This window comes from Xiphophorus hellerii, chromosome 11 (assembly GCF_003331165.1).
Source record: "Xiphophorus hellerii strain 12219 chromosome 11, Xiphophorus_hellerii-4.1, whole genome shotgun sequence".
NCBI classification, from domain to species: domain Eukaryota; kingdom Metazoa; phylum Chordata; class Actinopteri; order Cyprinodontiformes; family Poeciliidae; genus Xiphophorus; species Xiphophorus hellerii.
In genome coordinates this window covers 19568197-19593522 of record NC_045682.1, presented here as the reverse complement: position 1 = coordinate 19593522, position 25326 = coordinate 19568197, and the positions used below count along the sequence as shown (strand labels likewise).

The 25326-nt window shown below is 38.5% G+C and overlaps 1 protein-coding gene across 1 annotated transcript in view; it reads right to left on the bottom strand.

Annotated features, from left to right (window-relative positions):
• med13a (mediator complex subunit 13a) overlaps positions 1 to 25326 on the bottom strand; it is a 98494-nt gene that overhangs the window by 31031 nt on the left and 42137 nt on the right. The window contains exons 4-5 of the mRNA XM_032576368.1: positions 8344 to 8489; positions 78 to 278 (exon numbers count right to left, since the gene is read on the bottom strand). Of these exons, the coding sequence (XP_032432259.1) occupies positions 78 to 278; positions 8344 to 8489 (347 nt within the window). The remainder of the gene's footprint in view (positions 1 to 77; positions 279 to 8343; positions 8490 to 25326) is intronic.

The following is a 25326-nucleotide window of genomic DNA, read 5'->3' as shown; positions in this document are numbered from 1 at the left end:
AAACATATCTGATGCTTAACAACAAAACAAAACGCAAAAATGACCACAGAGTGGGTTATTAAAACTTAAAAACTGACCAACGAGGACCTCTACAGAGGCCAGAGAATCATCCTCCCAGTCCATGTCCTCAGGCTTGTCGTCTGAAGAGCCCTCCTTGTTACTGCGACTGATGGGATAAAACTGGTTCCACTCCTCGATCAGCTTCTGTGTGGGGGGGTCTGACATCTTAAACGACTGGCCAGTCAGTGTTGCCTTCAGGCCGAAAGGACTCAGGATGACTAGTGGGGACAAAAAAGAGACAAAGAGAGAGAGAAAAAAGAAATGAATATCCTCAGCAGCTTTCTTGTCTCTCTTCACCGGCCACAGGTGATTTTAATGGGTTTTTTTGACACAGCTATTAATTTCAAAATAAATTTCCTCCTTTTTAGGTTTTGGAATATTTTGATCTCTGCTGTCCCACCAATTTGATTTCTCTGATTGTACTTGGTCGTCTTCAAAATAAAGTTTCGTCTGTTTTTAGCTGCTACAAAAAGGTGACTCACTGCAGAAAACATACAGTAGATGCAACATAGGAGTGGGGGGAAAAAAACAAACAAAAAAAAAAAACAATCACTCTGCATACAGAGCACACTAACATCCATCAGCCAATGCAAATTGTTCCATTAAACACAATGCATAATGCATACATGTGAGCACAGAAACCATCAGCACTTCAGCTGGCGACACACACACACACACACGTGGGGTTTCATCTTTCACTGCGTAGAAAATGCATTGAAATGTGGAGAAGGGGGCATAATGGCTCAGCGGACAGACTGTCTGGGTGGGTGTGAGGGTGAGCATTTGTTAATGTCCCCCTCTTCTCTGCCTTTCTGGTATGTCATTACTAGACTGGATGGGATCTGTTCCCAGGTATCGATCCAAGGGCAGGACTGAAGGAAAAAAAAAAAAACAAGGCAGGAGGGAGCATGGAGCAGAAATAGGCAGGAAGATGAAGCCAGGAGGCACTTACCTTGGTGACTAAACTAGTTTCTCAGGAAACTATTCATCTTTTAATTTTTTTTTTTACATTTTTCAACCTTCTTCTGAGCTTCCTCACCAATTAGGAGGGATGCAATTAAACAGTGATGCAAGAGATGCGCATGGGGACATTTAGGATATAATGTGCATTGTTCGCTTCTCAAACAACAGTCAGTGCGACCGCCTGAGACTCAAACATTGATTGATCTGTGAGCGACTAACACAGCAAGTTACTTGAAGCTACGGATTACAATTTGCCTTAAACTCAGCAGCGGCACATAGAGAAGCAGATATATTTGATCATGTCTTGGTTTTGATTATTGCTATCTGTGTCAATTTTTAATATATTTTTTAAATTTATTCTTAATTTGCCATTGATTTAGCCATAAATGTCCTTATCTTAAATTTGGGAATTCTAAAAGGTTGCTAACATCTCTCATGTGTCATAAGAGACCGAGACTAAAACTTCCAAAATGTAAATCAGAACAACTTTGCCGTACTCCAAACAGACTTCCTTTTAAGAGCTAAAAGTTTAACTCACACGTCTCTTCCTTTGACTTTTTTTTTCTAACTTTTTAACACATTGCTGATCCTGGACAGAGCTGAGTCGTTTTTCTGCTATAGCAGCTTTCAAATCAAGAGTTTTGTCGTCACTCGTCAGAGCTATCTGGAAGAGATGAAAAGGGATCACATTTTTGCGTTTCCATCAGTTTGAGTATCGGTTAAGGCTGCTCTGGGTGAAAATCTGGTCAACGAATGCCTTCTCAGTGCATCTAGTGCAAATCCTTTATAATTACTGCTTGTTTTTGGAAAACCAAAGCACAGTTTGGGAAATGATAGGTTTTTTTTTTCTCTCCCGCTCATCTTCCCATCTGCTTCTTTCCCTCTTTCACTGCCTGGGAGTCTATCCTGGGGCTCCCTGAAGACATGTCAAATGCGCTCAGATCAGTGTAATGGGCTGAGAGTTCATTACATTCACTCTGCGCCCTTTTATGAGGTCACATCCTGGAGAGGTCCGTATGCCGGGGCGCTCTGCCGCACAGTAAACCAAGCTTGGCGAAGGTGAGGATGAGTAGTGAAAGGGGGAGGTACGAGGTGTTGATGGATGAAAAGGAGTTGGATGTCCTCCCTTCCTCAACGCTACGCTTGGTTAACCAGAAGGAGACACACTGCGGCAGGAAAAAGCCTCACCTGCACACACACACACACACTCAATACCCACAACAGACCTGCTTTATGTGGGCGCATCAGTGTTCGAGCATTACAATTATGTTCTAATAAATATATAACCAGACGCAGACAGAAATGATATTTAGACCAAAAGAAATGTTAGATTTTATTTAAAGGGGCAGTATTATGTGTTTTCTATTCACACGGTGCCATTTTATTGCATAATCAAGTAACTATGTTAACTTCAGCTGTTATAAAAAATTCCTTATACATCAAATATGACTTAAAAGAATTTTGACTTTGTAATTTAACGACTTGAAATCGGGGCTCTGTCTCTTTAAGAACTCCTGTTCTTTCTGAAACTCCGCCTCCAGGAAGTCATCACAACATTGCTCCTCTCCTAACCCTTCAACAACATTTTTTCCAGCATTGCACTGAGAAGTAGATTGTATAGTAAGATCAGCAGATGCGCAGTCCTACTTGGGGTTTGCTAATTACTGCTGGCTAGTCTGAAGGAGCTGAGTGGGAGAGTTGCAGGGAGAGCTGCTCTGTTAGGTAGAAGCTCAGAAACTTGGAGCTGCACCTTGAAGGTGGTGCTAGGTCCAACCAAGAGTTTTGAACAGCTAAATGGTTGCCACAGGAGATGTAAAGATATACAAACATGCAAGAACCAGGGTTTTATGTTTTGTGATGAGGGAATAACATTATCGCATGATTTAGAGCTAAAAAAAAGTCAACTTTACATAATGCTGCTCCTTTCAAACATGCAGGATTGGGTGTCTTCATTCGATAAATTCCAGGAGTCACTGTGACCCAGGGGAAATACAATCATCTTAACTGAGTAACTAAACCCATTATTTTCCCAGTTAGAACTCAAATGTCAAGTTACAATAGTCATTTCGTTTTAATCTGAGGCAGTAGTCTTTAACTGAGGGGTTTTATCACCTCGCCTCAGGAGGGCGAGAAACACAGTGGAGGGGTTTGGCTGTAGAGGAGCTAACACAGTGAGCTGAGGAAGTAATCCGTATTATTACCCTTACAGAAAGACAGCTGAATCTGGAAATTTCCACTGTGATTTGTCTTATCCAGGTTATTTATTCTTCACGTACAAGTGGGAACATAAAAAAAAAAAAGATTTACAGAACCTCAGTATCTAAACTTCCAGACATTATCTTTTTTGAAGTGGCTTCTTAGAGGAAGTGCAGAGATGGAAGACGTCCTTTAGAGAGAAATCTGCTTCCTATGGCAGGTCAGGACATGTTTGACCTCAGGCTGTGAGAGAGGAAGGTTTTCAGCAAGTAATAGGAAGGTTGAACATCTATGTTTTATCCTTCAGGAATTTCAACGCGTCTATCACAAAGCGTGTTGCATGTTAAGGGAATGACAATATATATACAAAGAGAGTGCTATTTTTGTAGCCCTAACCACCAATACAAGACACTAAAGGTCAACTTCAAATACCTTGTCTGTTTTAAAACAACATATAGCGGGAAGTAAATACTGCCAGGTAAACACTGGTTGAAAACCAGACTGAAATTGGGTAGCGGTAAACCTATTACGGTTTTCTGTTCTATCAGTGGTCTCTAAAAACCTGTCATTTCCGATTTTGGCCGATAGCGATTTTTCTTTTGCCTGAAAAGTTGCTAATTATAAAAATTAAGGAAATTGGGGCTGATTTATTGGTGCATCCCTAGAAATTGATCACAAAATTTTGATCACTACATAATTATGATGAATTAGGAAGAGGTGATGTGTAAAAAAAATATTAACAATTTACAATTAGAAAATAAGTGGACAAAGTAGGGTTGGGCGATATGGACTTTGAATTTTATTTTGTGGCAATATAATAATGTATGATGTAAATAAAGAAATACTGTTCTTGAACATTTTTCCCATATAAAATAGATTTCTTCAGGACATTTAAAGAAGTGTGATGTCAATCACTAAACTGCCCTCCGTAACTGCATTTAATCATATCTCCAAATTCACTGACATTTAATGATGCTGACGTGGGAAAAAAAATTTTATACAAAATCCTTGGTGCATAAATAGAAGCAGTGAATGGACGTATAAACCCCTTACCCTTATTGCTCTCTGCACATTGTACATAACGCTGTTTAGGACCTAAATCCCAAATCAATTACAGTTTAAACAGAACACACCTAAACCACACAAGCCTCACAATCTAACTCCGTGGACTTGAGCTTATCAGTCCCATGAGTCTTTGAACTAACATACATGAAAGCATCTAGGGTCAAAGCACCGACCGCCCTCTGCCCAGAACAATCATTTCCTTTGAGCAGAGCGGCTGGTGATGGAAAGCAGAGTCAAACGCACCAAACTCCTTTACTCACACTTTAACCTTTATGACCACCTTGAGTATCTTTAACACGCTCTTTGTGACTTTTGCAGCAACTAGGTTAATATTACGGGCAAACCAAAGTCACATTTATACAGTGTTGGTGTGAAGCTTCAAACCATCATATCACATCAGTATAACGTACATAGAATTGCAATGTGAACAGCCGAGGCAGATAAACAATGCAATATTTTTCGTAAATAATAATTAAAAACATCTTTTCTTTTTAAATGCCAGTGTCAGTAGTGCATAAACTGGCCACATAGGTCATATGACATCTGATTTTTGAAGCAAAAGAGAATCTTACCCCCAAACCCCCACTTACTGTGGGTAAGTTTTTGGTTGAGTAGTTCACTGAGTCATCGCCGTTTCCTGTTTGGTATCTGATTTTCATACTCTGGCTCATCATTGTGCCGCTTCAAAATGAGAAATCTCATTGTAAATATAAAAGAGAATAGAAGTACAATTCATTATTGGTGAATTAATTGTTTAGGGCTGAAACGATTAATCGGTTAATGGTGATGAATCAATTATTTAAATTATTGTCAACTAATTTAGTTATCGATTAATCATTAACTGCAGCATAAAGACTCGACAAAAGATCATTTTGCAAGGGAAAAAAAAAAATCATACTCAGAGACGTAATTAAGCCAAAACTGTACAAAAAATATACCTTTTGCATTTGAGACAAAAGCACTTTTCTGTAATTATGTTTTACCAAAAACTCCTCAAGTGGCAGTTTCAGCTTTACACTAAAATAAAGCCAAGTTATTGCATTTTAGGCAATGCAATGTTTATTTTCTTATTTAAAGAATGAATTAAATTATTTGTTCATTAGCGTATTTCAGAGTATCTCTAACAATTTTCAATGAAAAATCTGCAGAATGTGCCAATTTCTTAAATCCAACGAATAGACAGAATAACTGATTACTAAAATAATTGTTAGTCGCAGTCTTAATTGTGTGTAATGTATACCTGCCTTTTTAAGTCCCGGTCAGTTCCTGTAGAATCTACTGTATATACTGACTATAAATCTTAATATAAATTTGTTTCTTAGCAAGACAAACAACGCTTACACCATAAAACCTTTAACAAAACACAGAGATATTCACTAACGTCAAAATCAAAGCATTTTATTCTTGTAACTAAGCAGAAAGGATGTTTAAAAATGTCTTCTGACACAAAAGTCAAATGCAAAACTGAGCTACAGTTATAAAAATAATGTTATATCAAAAAACATAATCCAGAAAGTACACCATTTGTCAGTCACTTCTCGTAAGGGCAGGGCAGAATGTAAATTACAGTCATTACACCGTGACGTCTAAATGAGAGGATGCAAGCTGGCAATAGTTTTGACTTCCAGAGCAGGGCTCCAGATGAGTGATGGGAGATCATTAAAGCTGCAGGTTTTTTTTTATAACCACACCACAACCTAATCTAAAGTGACTGTGCAGGCTTTTCTTTCACACTGGCTGAGAGCCATTCAGTAATGAAAATCAGCCTGACAGAAGATTATATGTGCATTATCTTCAGCAACAGCAGCCAAGACATCTAAAGCAGCCATAGTAATATTTTTCGTTCCAATAAAGTGCATTTAGTGTGAGCCTTTCCTTCTTGATATTTTTAGTCTTTTTGGGCTTGTAAAGGAGCTGCCCTAACGAGAGACACCACTGTTTTCTGTTTGATTCAACACATCATACTAAGACAGGAGTCTGTGACCTTAACAGTCCAAAGGGACATTTTTACCCTCAGTGCAGCTGAATAAAACGGGTATAGAGCAACAAATCTGAATTAAAATTAATATTTTACAACAGTTTATTTTGGAAAAAGACATTTTATAATTTTTGAGAGACATCTACTGCAGAACATCTGTTGTAATTTTTAAAGAGTAATCGTTTTATCTCTATTTTTGGGTTTTAATCTAAAAGATAACAAATCTTTTTTTCTAAAAGATGATGGCTACATTTTCTTATATGGGATATTTGCACACAGTTTACAGCCTAATAATAAAAATTAATCCAAATAAAATTGATTGGGAAATTTAGTGTCATTCTGTTGTGGAAATTAGATACAATTACTCCATTAAGAAGAAAAAAACCTGAAAAATATTTAAAATACAGAGAAGTAGCTCAATCAATTGACCAGAGATGAAAATTGGCCAGTTTTGTTTTTGCTTCATAAGTTGGTAAAATATTGAACCCCCTCCACCCCCACAAAAAAACGATTTTCTTATTTTCCTGATCACCAAATGCTTAAAACTAAAAACACCTACAATTATTGGCTCATAAAAGCATCAACCAACAGTATGCACTTTCTGTTTGAGTGAACTAAAATATGTTAAATGGCCGTATGCTCTGGAGAATAAATGGGCCAATTTATTCATTGAACACTGCCTCTATTAAAGAACATGTATCACATTTTTCCCCCTTTTTCATTCAAACTAACCTTAGAGCAGTGGTGTCCAAACCTTTTAGACTGCAGGCGAAAAAAGTTAAAAGCATCATATTTGGAAACAAATATGATGTTTCCAAATATCATATTTGGAATTAAAAATGCAATTTTAATTTTGCAATTAAAAATACAAAATAATTTTATTGTAAGTTTTTAATTTTTGTGATTTAAATACACATTATTTTCATTAAACAAAGTAGAAGAAAACAATTAAGTATAGTTTATTATACATCCTGAAAACTGTCTCAGATATTTTCTTTAATAAAAGAAAGCTTTCAGATTAATTTTAGGTCTAATCTTATGCATTGTGTTGGCCTTAGAGGAAACAATCTGAATCTGTAGCTGCGTTTCCATTAGAAATGTGCGCAAAACTTTGTTGATATTCCGCCAAAGTCAAAAATAACAATTTCGCAATTGCTGTGTTTTTAATAAGTAACAAAATGCAATTAAGATCACATCTTGTTTTTGACCACACGTCATGTGAAGCGGAAAAATTGCAGTATTGCAACATTAACTAATTTCAATACGGCATCCTAGCGCAAAAACTTTTTATCACAAAACATAAATTTTTTTCAAAATGAAAAGTGTTTCCATTACGCTCATTTATTTTTGCAATTCCAATATGCACAATTATACATTCAATGGAAATGCAGCTAGTGAGAATTGCAATCAACACATCAGACTTATAGAAATAAATAGAAATCAGCAATCAAAGTAAAGTCTGATTGGTGCATCTCCAAAAATAGAATGCAACATTTTACACATTTCTAATTTTTGGAAGAGAATAGATTACCGAGTGCTGAATATATGCAACCTTATTTCAGAGGTTAAGTGATGAAATCATTATGTATCAAGTAAACACATAATGAGATTCATGCTAAACTAAAGCCTAATGTTTTCATTTTATTTAAATGAGCATTGTTCAATGAAAAGCTTCTCCTCAGATGACTTGGTGTGTCAGTGCAAACGTCAAATGTTTCTGTGGTTAGTCTCATCCGACCAACGTCTCGGCTGGCCTTTATATTGAAACAGGGAAATTCCAAAGCAGTGTTGATGCATTAAATTAAAAACAGCACATGCTATCCTCGCAGAAATGAGTCCTGCTATGTGCAATATTCCAGACTCGACCAGTAAAAGTTTGTCTCATCTGCAGCAAACCGGTGCGTTTAGCCTTAACGCTACACTGCTCCACTTTAAGAGTCAAATTAAAGTAACATGAGCAAGAAAACCACAGTGTTCACTCAGTTGGTTATTTCAGATTTTTTTGCAAACACGTGACGAGGAAATGCAGTACCCGTGTTTTAAAAGTAAATCCACAACTAATAAAAAAAATAAAGACCAACCTTGAAATGGGCTGGACGCCTGCTGAGCCAGAGCTAGGTGCTCCTCTGTGAGGTGGTAGATGGGCTGGTGCTGGTTGATCTCCACGCTGGTACACACGTTGCTCTCGCCGTGCAGAAAGAAGGTGAATGCGCAGGACAAGTGCTCACTGTGAGGGAACGGAGGCAAAAGCAGAAAAAATACTGTAACTTTGGGCTGGAAGATAAATCAACTATATATATGTATATATATATATATATATATATACATATTTATATATATATATATATATATATCAATTGTTTCGCCGCTCAACCTCTCCACTAAGCAAGGTGAGTGGCATCAACTATCTCTGTGTTATTCAGAATGGGGGCCACCAGGGCAAGTTAGGAGGAAAGAAATGTGCAAAATATTAAAAAATATATAAAAATTATATATACTGTAGGTATATATATATATATATATATTTTTTTTTTTTTTTGCATAAAATCTAATCTGCTTTGCTCCTCAAAGTACCTAGCTTAGCAAGAACAAAATGCAAAAGTTTTTATGCGTTTATGCATATGCCAAACAAATGTAATATTTCTTAAATATTGAATAAAAGTGAGATATTCTAAAAGTTGATATTTCTTTACATATTAACATCATTTGTGGGCTGGGGGTCCCCGGCCAGGCTCTTTGGGGGCCTGTGAAGTGGAAACGTTTGGGAACCCCTGAACTAACTCACTCACTTTTTGGTTACTTAGTAAATAATTCCTTAATATTGGTGAAAAAGTACCAGTTCCATTGACAGATTATTTCACTTATAACAAGACATTTTTCCCATGTTAGAGGTGAAATAATCTGCCACTGGAACTAGTACTTTTTCATCAATATTAAGGAATTAATTTCTTAAAACAAGCTTATCTTGCTTAAAGCAACTTGTAAGTTAGTCTTGACCTATTTGTAGTGTACCAAGATATTTGCACTAGAAACTATAAAAATAACTTGTAAGATTTTGTGTTTCTGCAGTGTTCCATGCCTTCCCAAACTGCTTCGGTACTCCAAGAATCCGATGTGTTTAGCGGTAATCCTTTCAGTAAATGGTGTGCATGGTTGTGACTTTGACATTTCCTGAGTTGTGCAGTGGCCTATTGCGGGAGTCAATACAGCAATGCTTCACAGGTATTTATGAGCACTGCTGGGAGCTAGTGTGTCTCTGCCTGCTTACTGTGTGGCCCTGTGTGTAAAACAAAGGGGCAAGCCCTGACTAACCCTGGCATTCTAGCCAATAAGCTCAGCAACAAAACACTACCTTATACACACACACACACACACACACACAAGATCTTCTCTGCTTCCAACAACGCCTGCCTGTGCCAGTCTGACCTCAGCAGCAAGGCGAAAGAAGAAAAGATAAACCACTGAGGGAAAGCCAGGACGAGCAGCGAGGAAGGAGAGCAGCAGGGTAAAATGCTGAGCATTGTCTGTGGGCTTTCCTCTCTCTGCCTGCACACACCCGAGCAAACACACACAAAATGAGGAGAGAGAGAAAGAAGCAGAAAGAGAGTGGGGAGACAGTGCAAGTGACAAATGACTGAATAAGAGTGGATGCAGTGAATTTGGAAGTAGATAAAGGAGGGTTGCCTCCCTGTGGATTTGGTTAAGCAAATATGAGTCTTTTGCCCCCCACTAAAGCTGGTGATCTGACACACCTACTCTGCAGAGGATTAAAAACGAGGAGCGGGAAGAGAGGGTGGGAGGCGTAAGGGAGGAAGGACAGAGAGCTTCTATGACATAATGGCACCTATCAGGTTGGGTGGGGGGAAACAGTCCACATGTCTCAGTTAGCGTTAGCTTCCACAACAGTCTACAGGGTTGAACATCTGTGCTCCATCCACCTTACGTTTAAGGTATGTTCCCACCCGATAGTCTGGTAGACTCGTTTAGCTTGGGGATGAAGGGTTTCCCCAGGAGTATATAAGCCTGGCGGGCCACCAGGACAGACTTGCTCCCCCACCACGCTAAGCCTCACACAGTATTATTCCCAAATTATGATGCCTACGAACACGAACTGGAGTTTGATTAAAGCGGACTAAACGGGGCTCTAGTGACCAAAAAAGGGCCATTTCTCAGTTTTCTCTTTAGACAAATTTTAAATCAAGTAAAGCTGGATTTGTGGTCCTTAATTACCATCAAATCATAGAAAAATGTCTAGAAAAAGAATCTATAAAATTTAGTCTGGAAAAGTATAACATTTTGAAATAAATATGCAGGGACTCTGCTGAAGGGAAGACATGCACTTTCCTTCCATCTGATAATGACGAGCCACTTTGTATTAATGAATCACAGAAAAGCCCAACAAATAATGTAGACATCTGGTTGTGAAGACGTTAAAGGAACTGATTTAAGGCCTTTTCTTCAGGCCTTAAATCAGTGTCGATTCTTAACTTAAATATCCTACGTTCTAAATGCAACCATCTCCATGCAAAGTTTCCGCATTGCTGCAGAAGTATTCAGGCAACAAATAGTCATCAGAAAGAGCATGGGAGCAAGTGTCGTAACTTTCCAGCAGTTGTGTTTGCAGGTTAGAACGCAGAAAGCAACAGTCACTGACAGGTACAGACGAGAAGCTATCTAAACGCTCGGTGCCTCGCTGTGCTCTTTGCTAATGAGAGTGCAGAGGATTGGTGTAATTTGCCAGCCAGGGTGTCAGAACAGTGCTCGACATCAGTGCAGCCATTCTTCTTCGCTTTCGCACTGTAATTATTACACGCATATGCTGACAAGTTCTGTGCTGTGGAGGCTGGCTTGTCATACACGAGTGCAGCGGTGAAGATACTTGCAAGGTTCAGCTCACAAACACAGTGCGGTGCCTTTTCTAAGAAGAAAAAGGGATTTTGATTAAACAGTACATTTAGATGGCTTAACGGTGATAATTATCTGCAGCTCAGTGGCGAGATGAGGGACGAGAAGAAGAGCATTAAACTTGAACATGGGAAAGTTGTTTTTTTTTACCTGCTTTGTCTGGCTTTGCGTTCCAAAAGTATTTATACTGTTTGTTGTGAGGATATTGCATAATACCAGAGAAAGGGATTACAATGAAAAACGTGGGTGAATTGCCCCCCACTAAAGCTGGTGATCTGACACAGCAACATATAGGTATATTTCCTGATATCCTGCAGCGATCGTTTTCCATCCGATGCACAGTTATGCGCCAAGTTGTTAAGTTTATTTCAGAAAATACTCAAATCTATTAGTTTGTGAAATGTAAAAACATGCAGGGGCTATGAATACTTATGCAAGACTCTGTACACAACGGGTTAACATTACTGATGGGTATAATTTGGAAGTGTTTGCTGCCTCTTTAGCAGAATGCGGCGATTTGAAACGGGTAAAGTTAAACAGTGAAGGACACCTTGTGTAAGCTAAACTTGGAATCACAAATAAAATCTCACAGATAGGTAGTTTTGTGATGTGGTAAATGAAAGTTCTTTTTGAAATATTTATTTTACATTTATTCATTAAAAGTTCATTTTAATTAACAACAGGTTCTCATTTTCAAGAGCCACTTGTTAAATTAAAGAACAAAAAACAAGGTTAAACAAAACAAAAAGACTTTACACACATTTAGTGTTATTAGGTTTTTGTCCTTGAGAAAACTGGATGCCAGAGAAAGTGAGGACAAGTCAACATTTTGTCTAAATTCCTGTCTAGGTTAGGAGTAAAAAAGTTTTTTTTAAGTTAATTTGACTGTATTTTATTGAGTTTAACTGTCCAGTATATGTGAAGCAGACTAAAGAAGGGCACAGGTGAAAGAAGCAGGAATGAACAGCTTCTCCAAGCAGGCGCCTGCAGGAGAACAACGAGCTACATAAACAGAGGAAAGAAACACTGGTACGCTGCCAGGTGAGCCTGTGAAAAGACACCTGGGGAATCTGGGCACATGCTGACACAAAGAGCAAAAAAGCCTTTTTGTTTGCTAGGTGTGTCATGATGTCTAAGTGGTAAATTACACTACTTTGACTCCAGTGTGTGTCCTGGTGGGGTGAAAGGTGGAGGTGTTGGGGGAAGGTGGACGGGATAGAAATATAAAGATATTCTTCTGTTTTCTGCTTGATGTATTTCTGTTGTCTGATGTTTTAGTGTTTTCTGAACAGGTTGTTATTAAAAATGAGAATTTCTTCTCAATCAACTTTCACAAGTGTAAATAAAGATAAATCAAACAAGAAATGCAGCTTATCCGAAAAGCGGGTAGGGGGATAGATGGCCTTGAGATTGGTGAGAAAGTGTGGAGAGGGAGTTAAAATGTCTCCGTGTATTTTGCACACATCAACAAAAACACACAGCATCCTCTGCTCACGTGCAAAGAAAACCTGACACTACACATTCACAAACACACGCACACACACGTACATCTGCACTGTGAGCAGGGAGAGAGGGCTGCCATCTGTGGCTCAGCAGGCAGAAGTACAGCCGACACACACGCCATCACACCAGATTGGAATCAGCTTCTTTACAAACGCAATAGTGCAGATTTTAACCTTAGAAGATTACACACACAAACACACACACTGACTGGGGTGTTTTAAATATGCTTGTCTCTGAGAAAACGACTTAAAATATCTGAATGTTATGTAACTGTTTATTGACTTAAACTGTTCAAGTGTTTTCTGTTTTTTTTGTTGTTTTTTTCTTCAGATAATCCTAAAAAGCCAGCTTTCCTGAGCGGCATGATACTTGTGTTTTACTATGTTCGTAGCGGGGTTTATAAGAGAGAAGGGGTGTGTATGTGTGTGTGTTTTTTGGGGGCGGGGGTTCAAATGTCAACAGGTGCCCCAGTCTGTGCCGGCCAACTTAACACGGCATCAACAGCAGCACCTGACGCAGCTCCTCACTGTCTCTGCTCTCCTCTTCACAAACACGCATTCAACAAACACCCGGAGTGTGCTGCTGCTTTGCTGCCGGGCTCGCACAGAAAAAAAAAAAAAAGAAAAAAAAAGCTCACACACCACAGCATGTGAGGAACCCACACACTGGCACAACAAGCAGCTGCCAAGTAAGTGTGTGTGACTGCTGAGAAACACTGATCACACACACACACACAGCAACCGGGTTAGGCGTGGATTTTTGGGAAACCACAACACGGATTGATGAGTGACTAAACAGCTAGGAGTGTAAAATGTATGAACTATTGAGCAAATCAATCAGGACTGCACAATATATCACAAATATTTCATCCTTGATATTAATATTGCAAAAGACAGTTTGAAATGCAATATTTGTCAGTTATTGTATTAAAAGTGTCAACATAGGTACATTGATACTGTTGTTAGTTTACAAATCACTGAACGGCTTTAACGACAATACATTAAAGATCTGCTGTTGTTGTATCAACCTTCCAGACCTCTCAGGTCTTCCGGTTCTGGTCTGCTCTGCATCCCCAGAACCAGAACCAAACGAGGAGAAGCATCATTCAGCATCTATGCACCACAAATTTGGAACAAACTTAAAGAAAACTGTAAAACAGCTGAAACACTGACTTCCTTTGAATCTCGACTAAAAACCCACCTGTTTAGGATTGTATTTGAAACGTAATCAATTACAAATTTAATGATGGAACTTGACTTAATGTCGTGTTTTGATTGTTGCATTGTGTTTCTGTGTTTGATGTAAAGCATTTTGAAATGCCTTGCTGCTGAAATGTGCTATTCAAATAAAATTTGATTTGATTTGATCATTTGTGATCTTTCTTAGGCTGAAGCCTTTGACTAGTCCCTAATTACACAGATTTTCACTTTAAGACCTTAAAACTCTAATAATGTGATGCATTCTGAAAAATGTCAGCCTCTGCCTATGTCAGAGGCTGACATTACTTACATTACTTACATTAATGTAAGTAATGTTTTACTTACATTACAATGGAGATGTAAGTAAAAGGTTTAACAAGTTGAAAAATGTTTACCTCACACCACCCCCTACATTTGAAAATCTTCTAATGACACCCTTACACCACAAGGGGCAGCAGAGCTTCATCACACAATGTTTCGATGCAGGCCGTGGTTCCTTTATGTTGCAAAATGCCATTAAAAGACAACAAATGTACTTATCTATGTGTGTGTATTAAATCTGAGCCATCGGTTTTCCATAATAACATATATTTAAGATACTGTAATCCTTATATATTGTAATGATCTTTCAATGAATACACCAAATCAATCTATTACTTTACCTCCTAAATAAAAGGCAAACATGTTTTAGGTAAAAAAGAAAGAGAAATCAAGCTGCTTTCACTCATCACATTTAATATAACGCTGTTTTAACAAAGCAGTTATGCTGTAAGCAAGCTGTCTGACTAACCAGCTACTTATCTAGTTAATTAATTGTTATGCTACTGGTGTTGCTCTGTAGAGTATAAAAAGGAATGTTTTCTGTAAAACAACTAAATAAATCTGTCCATGCCAGGGATCTGCAACCTTTACAATCCAAAGAGACATAGTTGACCTCAGCTTAGCTAAATAAAACTTGCACTTATGTCTTAATGGGAAATATATATATATATACTGTATGTATATATATATATATATATATATTTTTTATATATAAAGATCTACTATATGACATTTGTTGCCATTTTACTTTTTTCTATTTTTAGTTTTTAAAAGAGAGATAAAAACTTTAGCAAAAAAAAAGAAAAGATTTTTAATCTTCAATGAGATGTTCATATCTGTGGAATATTAAGAAAAAAAAGTTAATAAAAAGGCACAATCTATGTGGAAATCCATCCATCCACCCATCCATTTTCTGTACACCCTTGTCCCTTAGAGGGGTCAGGAGGGGTGCTGGTGCCCATCTCCAGCTAACGTTCCGGGGTTCACCCTTGACAGGTCACCAGTCTGTCGCAGGGCAACACAGAGACAGACAGGACACCCAAACATGCACACACACACTCACACCTAGGGAGAATTTAGAGAGACCAATTAACCTAACTGTCATGTTTTTGGACTGTGGGAGGAAGCCGGAGAACCCGGAGAGGACCCACGCATGCACAGGGAGAACATGCAAACTCCGTGCAGAAAGACCCCGGGCCGGGAATCGAACCCAGGACCTTCTTGCTGCAAGGCAACAGTGCTACCAACTGCGTCACTATGCAGCCCTTTTCTGGAAATTCGGTGCAATTATCCCAACAACTAACTGAAAACTGGTAAAACTTTCATTTGTTATATTCTACACTTAAAAACATTAGTTGGTTCTTTATCAATTTTTCTTCAGCTAAAGTTACCGAGAGCCATGGTGGAAGGTCTTCAGAGCTACAGGCTGAATTATTGATTTATTTTTTTTAAGGCTTTTGTGGAACTAGTGACCTTCATTTTGCAATATTCAGACAGGAAGTGGGCAGAAAGAGAAGGGAGGAAGACACGCACCAAAGGTCAAAAGGTCTGCAACCTAACTACGGGCGGCTAAAAGGTACAGCACAAGGGGCCTGCTGTACCTCTGCACCACCAGACGCTCCTGATTTTCTGTTATTGATGAAGGCAGTTGGGCCCTGTAACACATCTTCGTTTTGAATTTCAGTGCTAATACGGCGTTATGGTGAGACTGCGGTATTTATTCTCATGCTCATCATACAGTGAGAACCTCACACTACCTATTCCTAGCGCATGCATGTCATCTACATTTTAATCAGCTGATGCAAAGAAATCAACAGGAACTTGATCACAACAAGTTCCTCAAGTTTAGGCCACTGGTCTGGAACGCCTGATGGCTATAAAGCTATTTTTATATTCGGAACAAAATCCGCCTCAACTGAAAGTTAGGGAAAGCTTTGCACACGTTGTGCCAATATTAGCATTACCTATGAAAGCATGTTTCTTTAACTTGTGATCTGTCTGGTAGATGCATTAATGAAATTAAAAAATGAAGTAAAATAAAGTTTAATATTGAAAAAAAATTTTTAAAGGAATGTTTCCTCTGCTACTGCAATATTTGGTATTTGATTGTAGTAATTTTTAAAATTATTTTAAAGGGCAGTTTTATGTATTTTCCAGGCACATTGTGTCATTTCATACCACAATTAAATAAATATGTCAACTTCACTTGTTATAAAAACGCTGTTTATATTAAACGACTAAAAAAATGTTGACTTTGCAATTTAACGCGTCCTAGTTAAATTGTGTCTGTCTCTTTAAAAACTTCTGTTCTTTCTGAAACTCTGCCCTCCGGACACAACACGTCTTCTATATGAACCCTTTAGCAACATTTTTACCCGGCTTTGCACTGAGAGGTAGCCGGTATAATAAACTCAACAGATGTGCAGTTCCAAAACGTGTTTGCTAATTGCATCTGGCTAGTCTGAAGGAGCAGAGTGATTTCTCAAACATACATGAAATAATCAAATCAACACTCCATTTATGATTCGGATGAGGGAATAGCATAACACGGTGTAAACCTAAAAAAGTTAATTTTACATAATACTGCCTCCTTTAAAATGACAATTAAGACATAGCTTCATAGTCGATCTGTTTCATGTCATAATTTTAAAATAAAAAAAATTTAATAAAATTTTATGATAATTTACTCAGTACTGGAGTAGCGGTCTCCTCAAAAACTTTTTCACTCTTTTTACTTTTACTTGAATAAAAATATGTTGAAAGTGTTACTCTTGCTTGAATACATTTATGGTTACTCTATCTGTTGATTCTGATTCTGCTGGTTTGTCGGTGCATCTCAGATTTTCAGGTAATTTTCCCCTAATTTTGTTCTATTTCCAGTGTTTCACAACCTGATGTTTTTTTTTTAATCATTATTATTTCTAGTAAAGAAGCACGATTTCTCCTCTGCACCAAGTCCAAATTATAATCCGAACTTTACTAGTTTGATGTGAAAACTTCACGCTTTTCGCCTCAGGGTCTACTCTCCTTTGGGAATTCCTTGAGGGTGCTTATCCAGGCACACAGTCTTTGCTGCTCCAGCTTTGGCGCTCAGGTTCTCAGGGATTTCAGAATGTCATCTTCCCTGCAGCGAGATACTGCTTGCTCTTCAAAAAAGAAGAAAAAAAACAAAACAAAAAGGGCCAAACCCTGAAGGTGTGTATTGAGTACGAACGGCTGCAATTAAAACCCAAGCTGTCAGCAGCGTGAGCTGACGGACACGGGCGAGGCCGGGACACCTCTCGTTTTGGCGTCAGAAGTGAGACGGGAGAACGTGAACGGGAGATCCTGAGTAACTTGTCGGAACATTTTGTTCGTTAACCAGATTTGTGAGGAACTCTCTTCATACTCTCATGTGCATCTCTCTGCGTCTGTCATGTTCACAGGGAGGATAAAGGAGAATAAAAAAACAGCCACAAAATCGTTTAATCATTTTCTTTCTTTTTTTTCCTCCCTGTCACTGCCTTTCCTCCCGCTTCTCTCTGCTCTGCTCTTCATCTGTTAACTGGCAAATGGCTGGGGCTGCTCTCTGATCTGCTCTCGTTTCTTCCTCTCCTTCCCGTCGCACACGGCATTCGCTCGCTCTGATCATCCGCCGAGGCGCTTCCCCTTGTTCTCCTCCCCTCCGTCGCCCCTAAAATGCAAACGGCGGTTTCGTAGCTTGGTGAGAAGACAATGGGATGATCCGATGACAACATGAAGACAAAGAAAAGCTTGGTGGGCACGTTTGCCTTCAGATGGCACGTTCTGCTAGCAAGATTCAAGAGAGCAGAGGCGCCCTGTGCGGCGGCAAAAGGGAGGACCATAGTGAGGGACACAACCAGGGTTGATAAGCTCAATAACTGAACAACTGGATCTAATTAGATCCCTTCTTTTTTCTGTAGCTAAAATATTTTGCTTTCTGACAAATTGACAACAGGTTTCTGCAGTGGTGCACCTTTCTATCTGCATAAAACCAAAATTATGTGAAGAATGGCTCATTGTGTTCTGTTGTCCGTTTCGATGTTTGCCATCAGACCAATCTGATGTGTTGGAGCAGCAAATATTAACAAAGCACATCTACTTTACCGTAGGATATCACTTTTATTAACTTCTCATTTGGAAGAAATAGGAGGTGTGTGTTTTCCAACCTCCGGATTAGGGTTGTCATTCCACTTTTTGTTGCAAAGGTTTCCTCTGCAATCTCTGGTGTCTTGAAAAAGTTTTCAGACCCCTACAGTTTTACGCATTGTCACGTTGCAAATACTAACTTTAATATGCATTACTGGATTATGATGTTGTAGACCAATAAAAAGACATGTTTCACTGTAAATGTTTTTTTTTAAAAACATTTTCACAGTTCAAACTCAGACAAGAGTGATGTATTTGACTCTAGAGTTGCAACTAACAATTATTTTAGGAGTCGATTGTTTTATTGATTATGTTGACGAATGATTGCATAAAAATTTGGACACGTTCTGCAGATTTTTCATTTAACCCACATGAGCTCATTTTATACAGTATTAGAAACACAAATATACAAATAAATAATTCAATTCTGTTTTTTAAACAGTATTGAATAAAAAGCAACATACAAAAAGCATTCTTACTGACAAAGAATACTTTTTTAAGTATTTTAAAAAACATGAACAGCTTTGAACATCTACAGTAGAAATGGGCAATATGTGGGGTTGCACCAATTGCAGTTTTCTGACCGATCATTGATCTTTGAAAAGTTGACGATTCTGATGCCAATTTTTTTGTCTGAAAAGTCTCTAAACATGGCAACAAAGTCGCTGAGTCGGCGACTATTAACAGCACAGTTGCAGACATGACCTGATGGGCGGGTCGGTCAGTCAGCCATACCTCACGGTTGATTTTCAGATATTTAATAACATCGGTTTGACGAGTATTGGGCAATTACCAATCTCCCAAAATTAAGAAACTTTGTGCCGATTTATCAATAAGTTTTCTTTTAACCCGATACAGATTAAGTCACAGCCTTTTCAGCAATGCATTTTAGCTCAGTATAAAGTCAGAGCCCCACAAACACCAACACCTATTTTAAACTAAGACTATTTGAGTAAACCAGTTTTTTTGTACAATGCATATATCAGTGTATTATAAGCCTGGCGGGCCACCAGGCTATACTTGTGCCCCCACCAGGCTAAGCATTACTTATTTATTTAAGTCTTTTTAAAATGTTTGCATTTTTTAAGACTTTATAGTTGGTGTTCATGTATTAATCTTCCAGTCTTTCAATAACACATATTTATTAAGTGGTATTTTCAAATTTCCTGTCAACTTCAAACATTTTTTAACTCACAAACACGACGGGCCCCTGGATGAATGACTGCCCTAGCACTCTACCACTGGGCTTAGCAAGTCCTCTGGGGAAAACCTTGTATCTGAACTATTTTTACTGTACAAATAAACTGCAATCATATAAATCATATTTTCCAGTCCATTAATCTTTATTGATCCTCTCAATGAACAGAGAGTGAAAATTCCAACCCAGTCTCAAGGCTTCTGCAGCCTCCAATAGGTTTTCTTTCACAATTCAATTGTATTTATGCATTCCCACAGCATGATACAGCCACCACCATGTTTTACTGGTGATGTGTAGTGCTGGCTTTCCACCATGCATGCAGGTGAAAATGTTTTACTTAAATCAAATTCAATTACCATGTACGGTTTTTTTTTCTCAATTTAACAGATCTATGCACTAATTGACTCATCGCGTACAGAAATGTCCCAATAAAATACGTTGGAAATGATCAGCAGCTGAAAAGGATGCACTGAATTCAACATGCCGCCTTCGTTACCTTTTGCTGTGTCTGCTTGAAAGAAAGTGGTTTAATGAAAAAAGAAGAAAAAAAAGTAAACACTACAAAAGGACTGCAGCAGTGTTCTGAAAACAGAAACCTGTAAAGACAGTAAAAGTAGCAACAGTTCTCATGAACCACTGGCTTCCTGTGTCATTCACACTTTCAAAGGGTAAAACACAAGTCAATCTGAGGTGAATGAAACGGTGTTTGAGGAGGAACGGACGGCGGAGCTGCAGCATTCCACAGATGTTTGTTGGGCTTGGCCGGGTAAGGTCTAAGAACCGACCTTCCGCTTTGCTCATGTACACTTCCTCAGTCCTCTTCCTCTGAGAAAGAAAGTAAAAAATAAAAAGAGACTCCTCCATATCTTTTTTCTTTTCTGCCTTGTTTGTAAATATCTGCCACTGGTGTCGGCGTGTCACAGTGATCAGGGGTGTGGAAAGGTGTTTTGACTGATCATGTGCTGCTGCGGTGACAGGACGTGCTGGCACGGCCACGGATCCTGGCGAGACTTTAATAAACGGTGTTTCTGGATTGGAAGCTTGCGGTAATAAGACATGGCAAGACCGGCGACAGACTGCCATTAGCCAGGACGGAGATGCTGAAGAGGCTTTATCCAGGTGACACACCAAACCAGAGGAATTAGTAGTGGCTCCAAATGGAATGCAAGGTTAGAGTTTTTATCAGTTATCATGTGGATTCTGATTTGTGGTGCTGGGTTTGAGTTCTGGTCGCCAACTCAAATGTAAAACTTTTTGAGACCTTTTTGAGACCATTGGGAATGAAAAACTGGCAAGGTAGCTAGAAAATGTTAGCAGTGAGCCACAGCAGCAATAAAGATGTCTGCTTGTGGCTCAACCTTTTGCCTGACAGAAAAATCTGGTGAGAAAAAAAATAAATAAATACATAGAACATACAAGTAAATATCCCTGCCGAGACAGAATTTAAGACCTATGATCAACATATTTAAGGCTTTACGTTTAAGACATCTTAAGCCATTTGTTTCAGACGTGAATTTAAGGATCCACGGACGTCCTGAAAAACATGACTGTTGGGTAAGGCTGCACCAATAACATCGTCCACGATGTTATTAATTTTGGGAGAGCGGTTGACATTTAAATGAGAAACAAATCTTATCCACCAATCTTATCTTCAGGGCATCAGCAAATCTAATTTAAGACTTTTTAATGCCACCTTGAATGAACTCTAAGATAAAAAAAAAAAAATCTATAAATATAGCGGATGGTTGGGAGAATTTGCTGCATTACAATTAAACATAGCAGCAACTGTGATGCTGGCTTTGTTCTCATCACACTGCTCTCTGCAGCAGAAGTCAGCCAGCCAACTGCTAATAAATTTTCACTTATGTATTTGAGAAAAAAAACTAGCTAGATAACAGGGGTATATTAGCAACCAGTAGCCTCCACAGCCTCCAGTGACAGAAGACAATGAAGATGTTTACGTGTGACTCAGACTTTTGCCTGACAGATAAGACCCATGAGAAAAAAACTACATCAAACAGTCCTGCTAAGACCTGTGATTAATGAATTTAAGGGCAACGTAAATATACAAATTTAAGGCCTTTTTTTTTTAGACATGTGAATGTAAGACTACAACTGAATGTAGACAACTTGTATCTACCACCGCAAAGATCTGAAAATCAGCCACTGTACTCTTTTGCTCTGCCATGAGAGAGCGCTGATTGACTGGCCCACCCACCAGGTCATGTCTGCACGTGCGCTGGTGACAATAGTTACAGCACTGATGCCAGGTTAGCAACTTTGTCGCAATATTTAGCAACTTTTCAAACAAACAAACAAAAAAAATCGGTACCACCATGTCAGGTTTACTAAAAAATCTGTGACTGTTCAAAAAACTGCAATCAGCGCACCCCTACTGTTGGATCAGTCCACCAAACTGCCTTGTGATAGGCTAGTGACTTCTCCAGGATTTGCCTTATGACAGAGATGGGCATCTGTGGCCCTCAAACTGAGTTTGTGCGGACCCCTACTATTAACAACATAATTTTCTTACAGTGGAAAGTGTTCAGTACAACACAAAGTATTCATGTTCTTATAACCAAGTTTTTATAATAAGCAAAATCACAATGATCCAGAGACTTTTACTGAAAAGTCGACTTTGATTTGTCGACTCAAATCAGCTTTTATTGAATTTATTGAAGCGTTTTGAAAGAAAGTGATCCAAATCCTGTTTCTACAGGATGAGAATAAACTTGTTCAAATGAGTCCAAAAGGGTTTGAAAAGTAGATGGCTTTCTTTTCACAGAGAAACATCTTTTCACACAACAAACATGGAAAATCCTTTTTATGTTTGGGATCTGCGATGAACAACATCCTTCTTACAAAAATCTAAACAAAAAAACAGAAAAAAAATTGGACTGTTAAATTTGCTCCCAATAAAACACAGACAAAAAAGTTCATGGGGTCAGAATACCCCGTGAATTCAGGGGTATTCGCGGGAATACCCCTGAATGCTCGGCACTGCAGCGGGATTAAAGAACCAAAGCACAATTAGAAGGGAGAAAACAAGGTGAGCGTAGGTAAGCAACAGAGAATCGGGTGATATCACCTTTCCTCCAGTCTAGCCACCTGACCGCTGGGAAACAACAGCTCAGTCTGCTGCCACAGAAACACCAAAACACACAGCAGCTGCCATTCACGCCTACGCTTCAACGTGGAGAAAACGCTCGGCTGAAACTCTGAAGCCCGGCACTTTCCCACATGTAGAACTCTATTACTTTGAATTGATCTCCTTCTCCCACAGATGGAAAGCAGGCCGAGCAACTTTATAAATGTCAGATTAGACTTGGAAGGGAGAGAGAAATAGGAACAGATAGAACGACATGCTCATGATAAAAAAAGAAAGAAAAACGGATGAGGAATCCGATCCAGAGTGAGCGGATCATAACCACACAGAGCTACAGCTGGAGCTGAATAAAAATGATTCTGACATAACCCTGATGGCAGGTCAGGTTCCAGCCACACAAAGTGACACGCGGGGGGCGTCTCTGAAGCCCCTGCTGTCAGTCACGATGTTCCTGACTCAGTCAGAGAAACATCTTCCTTCTCTAAAGACGAATCCGTTCTGCAATCAAATCACAATTCTGACGGAGTAGCATCTGAAAGAATGGGAATATCACCCTGGTAATGAATGCATTTGAACTAGGGCTGAAACGATTAATGATCAAACGATTATTGGAGTAATCGATTAATCACGACTAATCTGATTAATTATTTGATTTCAAATCATTTAGAAATCAAGTAATCGCTAGACTGCACAGACTGAAAAAAGATACATTTGGGAAAAAATTACACACTGAGGCATTAAGTAAACCAAAACTCTAAAAAATACATAAACATTTCGCATTTAAGATGATAAAAAACTCCTCAAGCGGCATTTTTAGCTTCACCTGGTTCAAGTTATGTAAAAAAAAACTCCAACTCTAAGCATCTTTTGATGTCCAATTATTAATTAATTAGCTATACATGCATCCTTTGCTACAAATGATCACATTTAAAAAAAAAAAAAAAGGAATTTAGTTATTGGTTCATTTGCCTTTTCTTATGCATTTCTTATATTGTATGAAATATGCAATCTAAGTGGTAGATCAAGAATCTGCAGTTTGGCAATTTTGTTTTCAGATTACGCGATTAATCAGAATCGACAGAATAATTCCAATTTAACCGTAGAATATTGTTATTCTAAATTCTGTTGCGACACCTCCAGGCGCTGCAACCATCTTTTGATGTCTATTTATTTCTCATTTTGTACTATTTATTTCTTTATCTTTGTATATTATGTATATACACATAACCTGCATCTTAACTCGAGTCGAGCAAATCTCAATCTCGATGTAATCTGTTGATGACAATGACAATAAATCTTATCTTATCTTGTCTTACTTAGTAATATGATGTCACAATCAGATTTATGAGAAATTCTAAAAACTTGTATTTATTTAAAAGCCATTAAGTGACAGAATCCTCACGAGTTGTAAAATAATTCTTAATTAGCCACAATTAATCTGTTCAGCTTGTGTTTCACAGATTAAATTCAAAGATAACTATTTGTTACGGCACCACAGACACCAAACAGTCTTCAAGCTTCTTCAAAGAGACATCTGCCTCTATTGCACTTTTCAAATGGTTACTGATGACACAATCAATATCACTTCACCGTCATAAATACTGCATGAACTACGAGTCGGACCGCTCGTACTTAGGAAGTGGAGAAGAAATGATGACGTGCCGGTATTTTGCTGCAGCCTTCCAGTTGGTTTTGCATTTTTCTGAATTGAAACTGAAACCTGCATTCGGTTTGCAACAGATCACTTCGCGCAGCCTGAACTCCCGAGATTTGTGGCGCGCTGCACGCGCCGCCGGAGATGGGGTGCCTAAAAGGACACAAAAAGGATTAGCTCTAAATGCGACCATCTGTCTGAACCTCTGGATTAAGACACTACGGTCGGAATGGCGGTTTCTTAGAAAAGGATCGACGAAAAGGGAGGGGCGGGGCCGAAGGGAGTGACAGCTGATGGATTAACTATGACGAGTTTTTCAGACCTTCGCTTGGCCCTCTGCTCCACTGCAGCCTTGAATAAATCTTTTAAGGAGTTCACTTTAACTCCAAACTGTAAATCAAGAAAAAAAAGAATAAATAAAGCAGCAGTGATGTATAATTGTGCAGAAGTTAAATCCATTTTTTTTTAATGGATAAAAACTATTTTGATGACATTTACAAGTCATATTTATGTTTGGGAAATTGTCTCCTTAGCAACAGGGTTGAGCTCCAGGGCACATGCATTCCTGGAGTTTCTGCTCTAAAGAGGTTCTAGAGGTTCTGTGTGTGTGTGTGTGGGTCGGGTCAACTGAAGACCCCCATGCGACTACTATGTTTGCACAGTTGCACACTGGGAGTCGTGCACTTAAGCTTAGTACAAACTAATTACTTTTCTTAAGTAATTAGGATCACTTAAGAAAACGTGAATGAAAAAATAATTCAAATCCCTTTTATAAAATAAAAAATAAACATTTCTTATTGCAAACAATGCAGTAATATGGCATTCCTTTGGCGTACACTTAATCATTTGCAGCAATGTGTGCATCTGCAACTAAAAAAAATACTTTAACACATGAAAAGCTCAACCATTTCTACTCTACTTAGCATCAGTACAGTGTAGAGCTGATTTGCTGATTATTTTTTGGATTAACCGATAAATAATTGTATTGTAAAAAATGCTTATTGCAAGATTTTTGCTTGTTTTTTATTT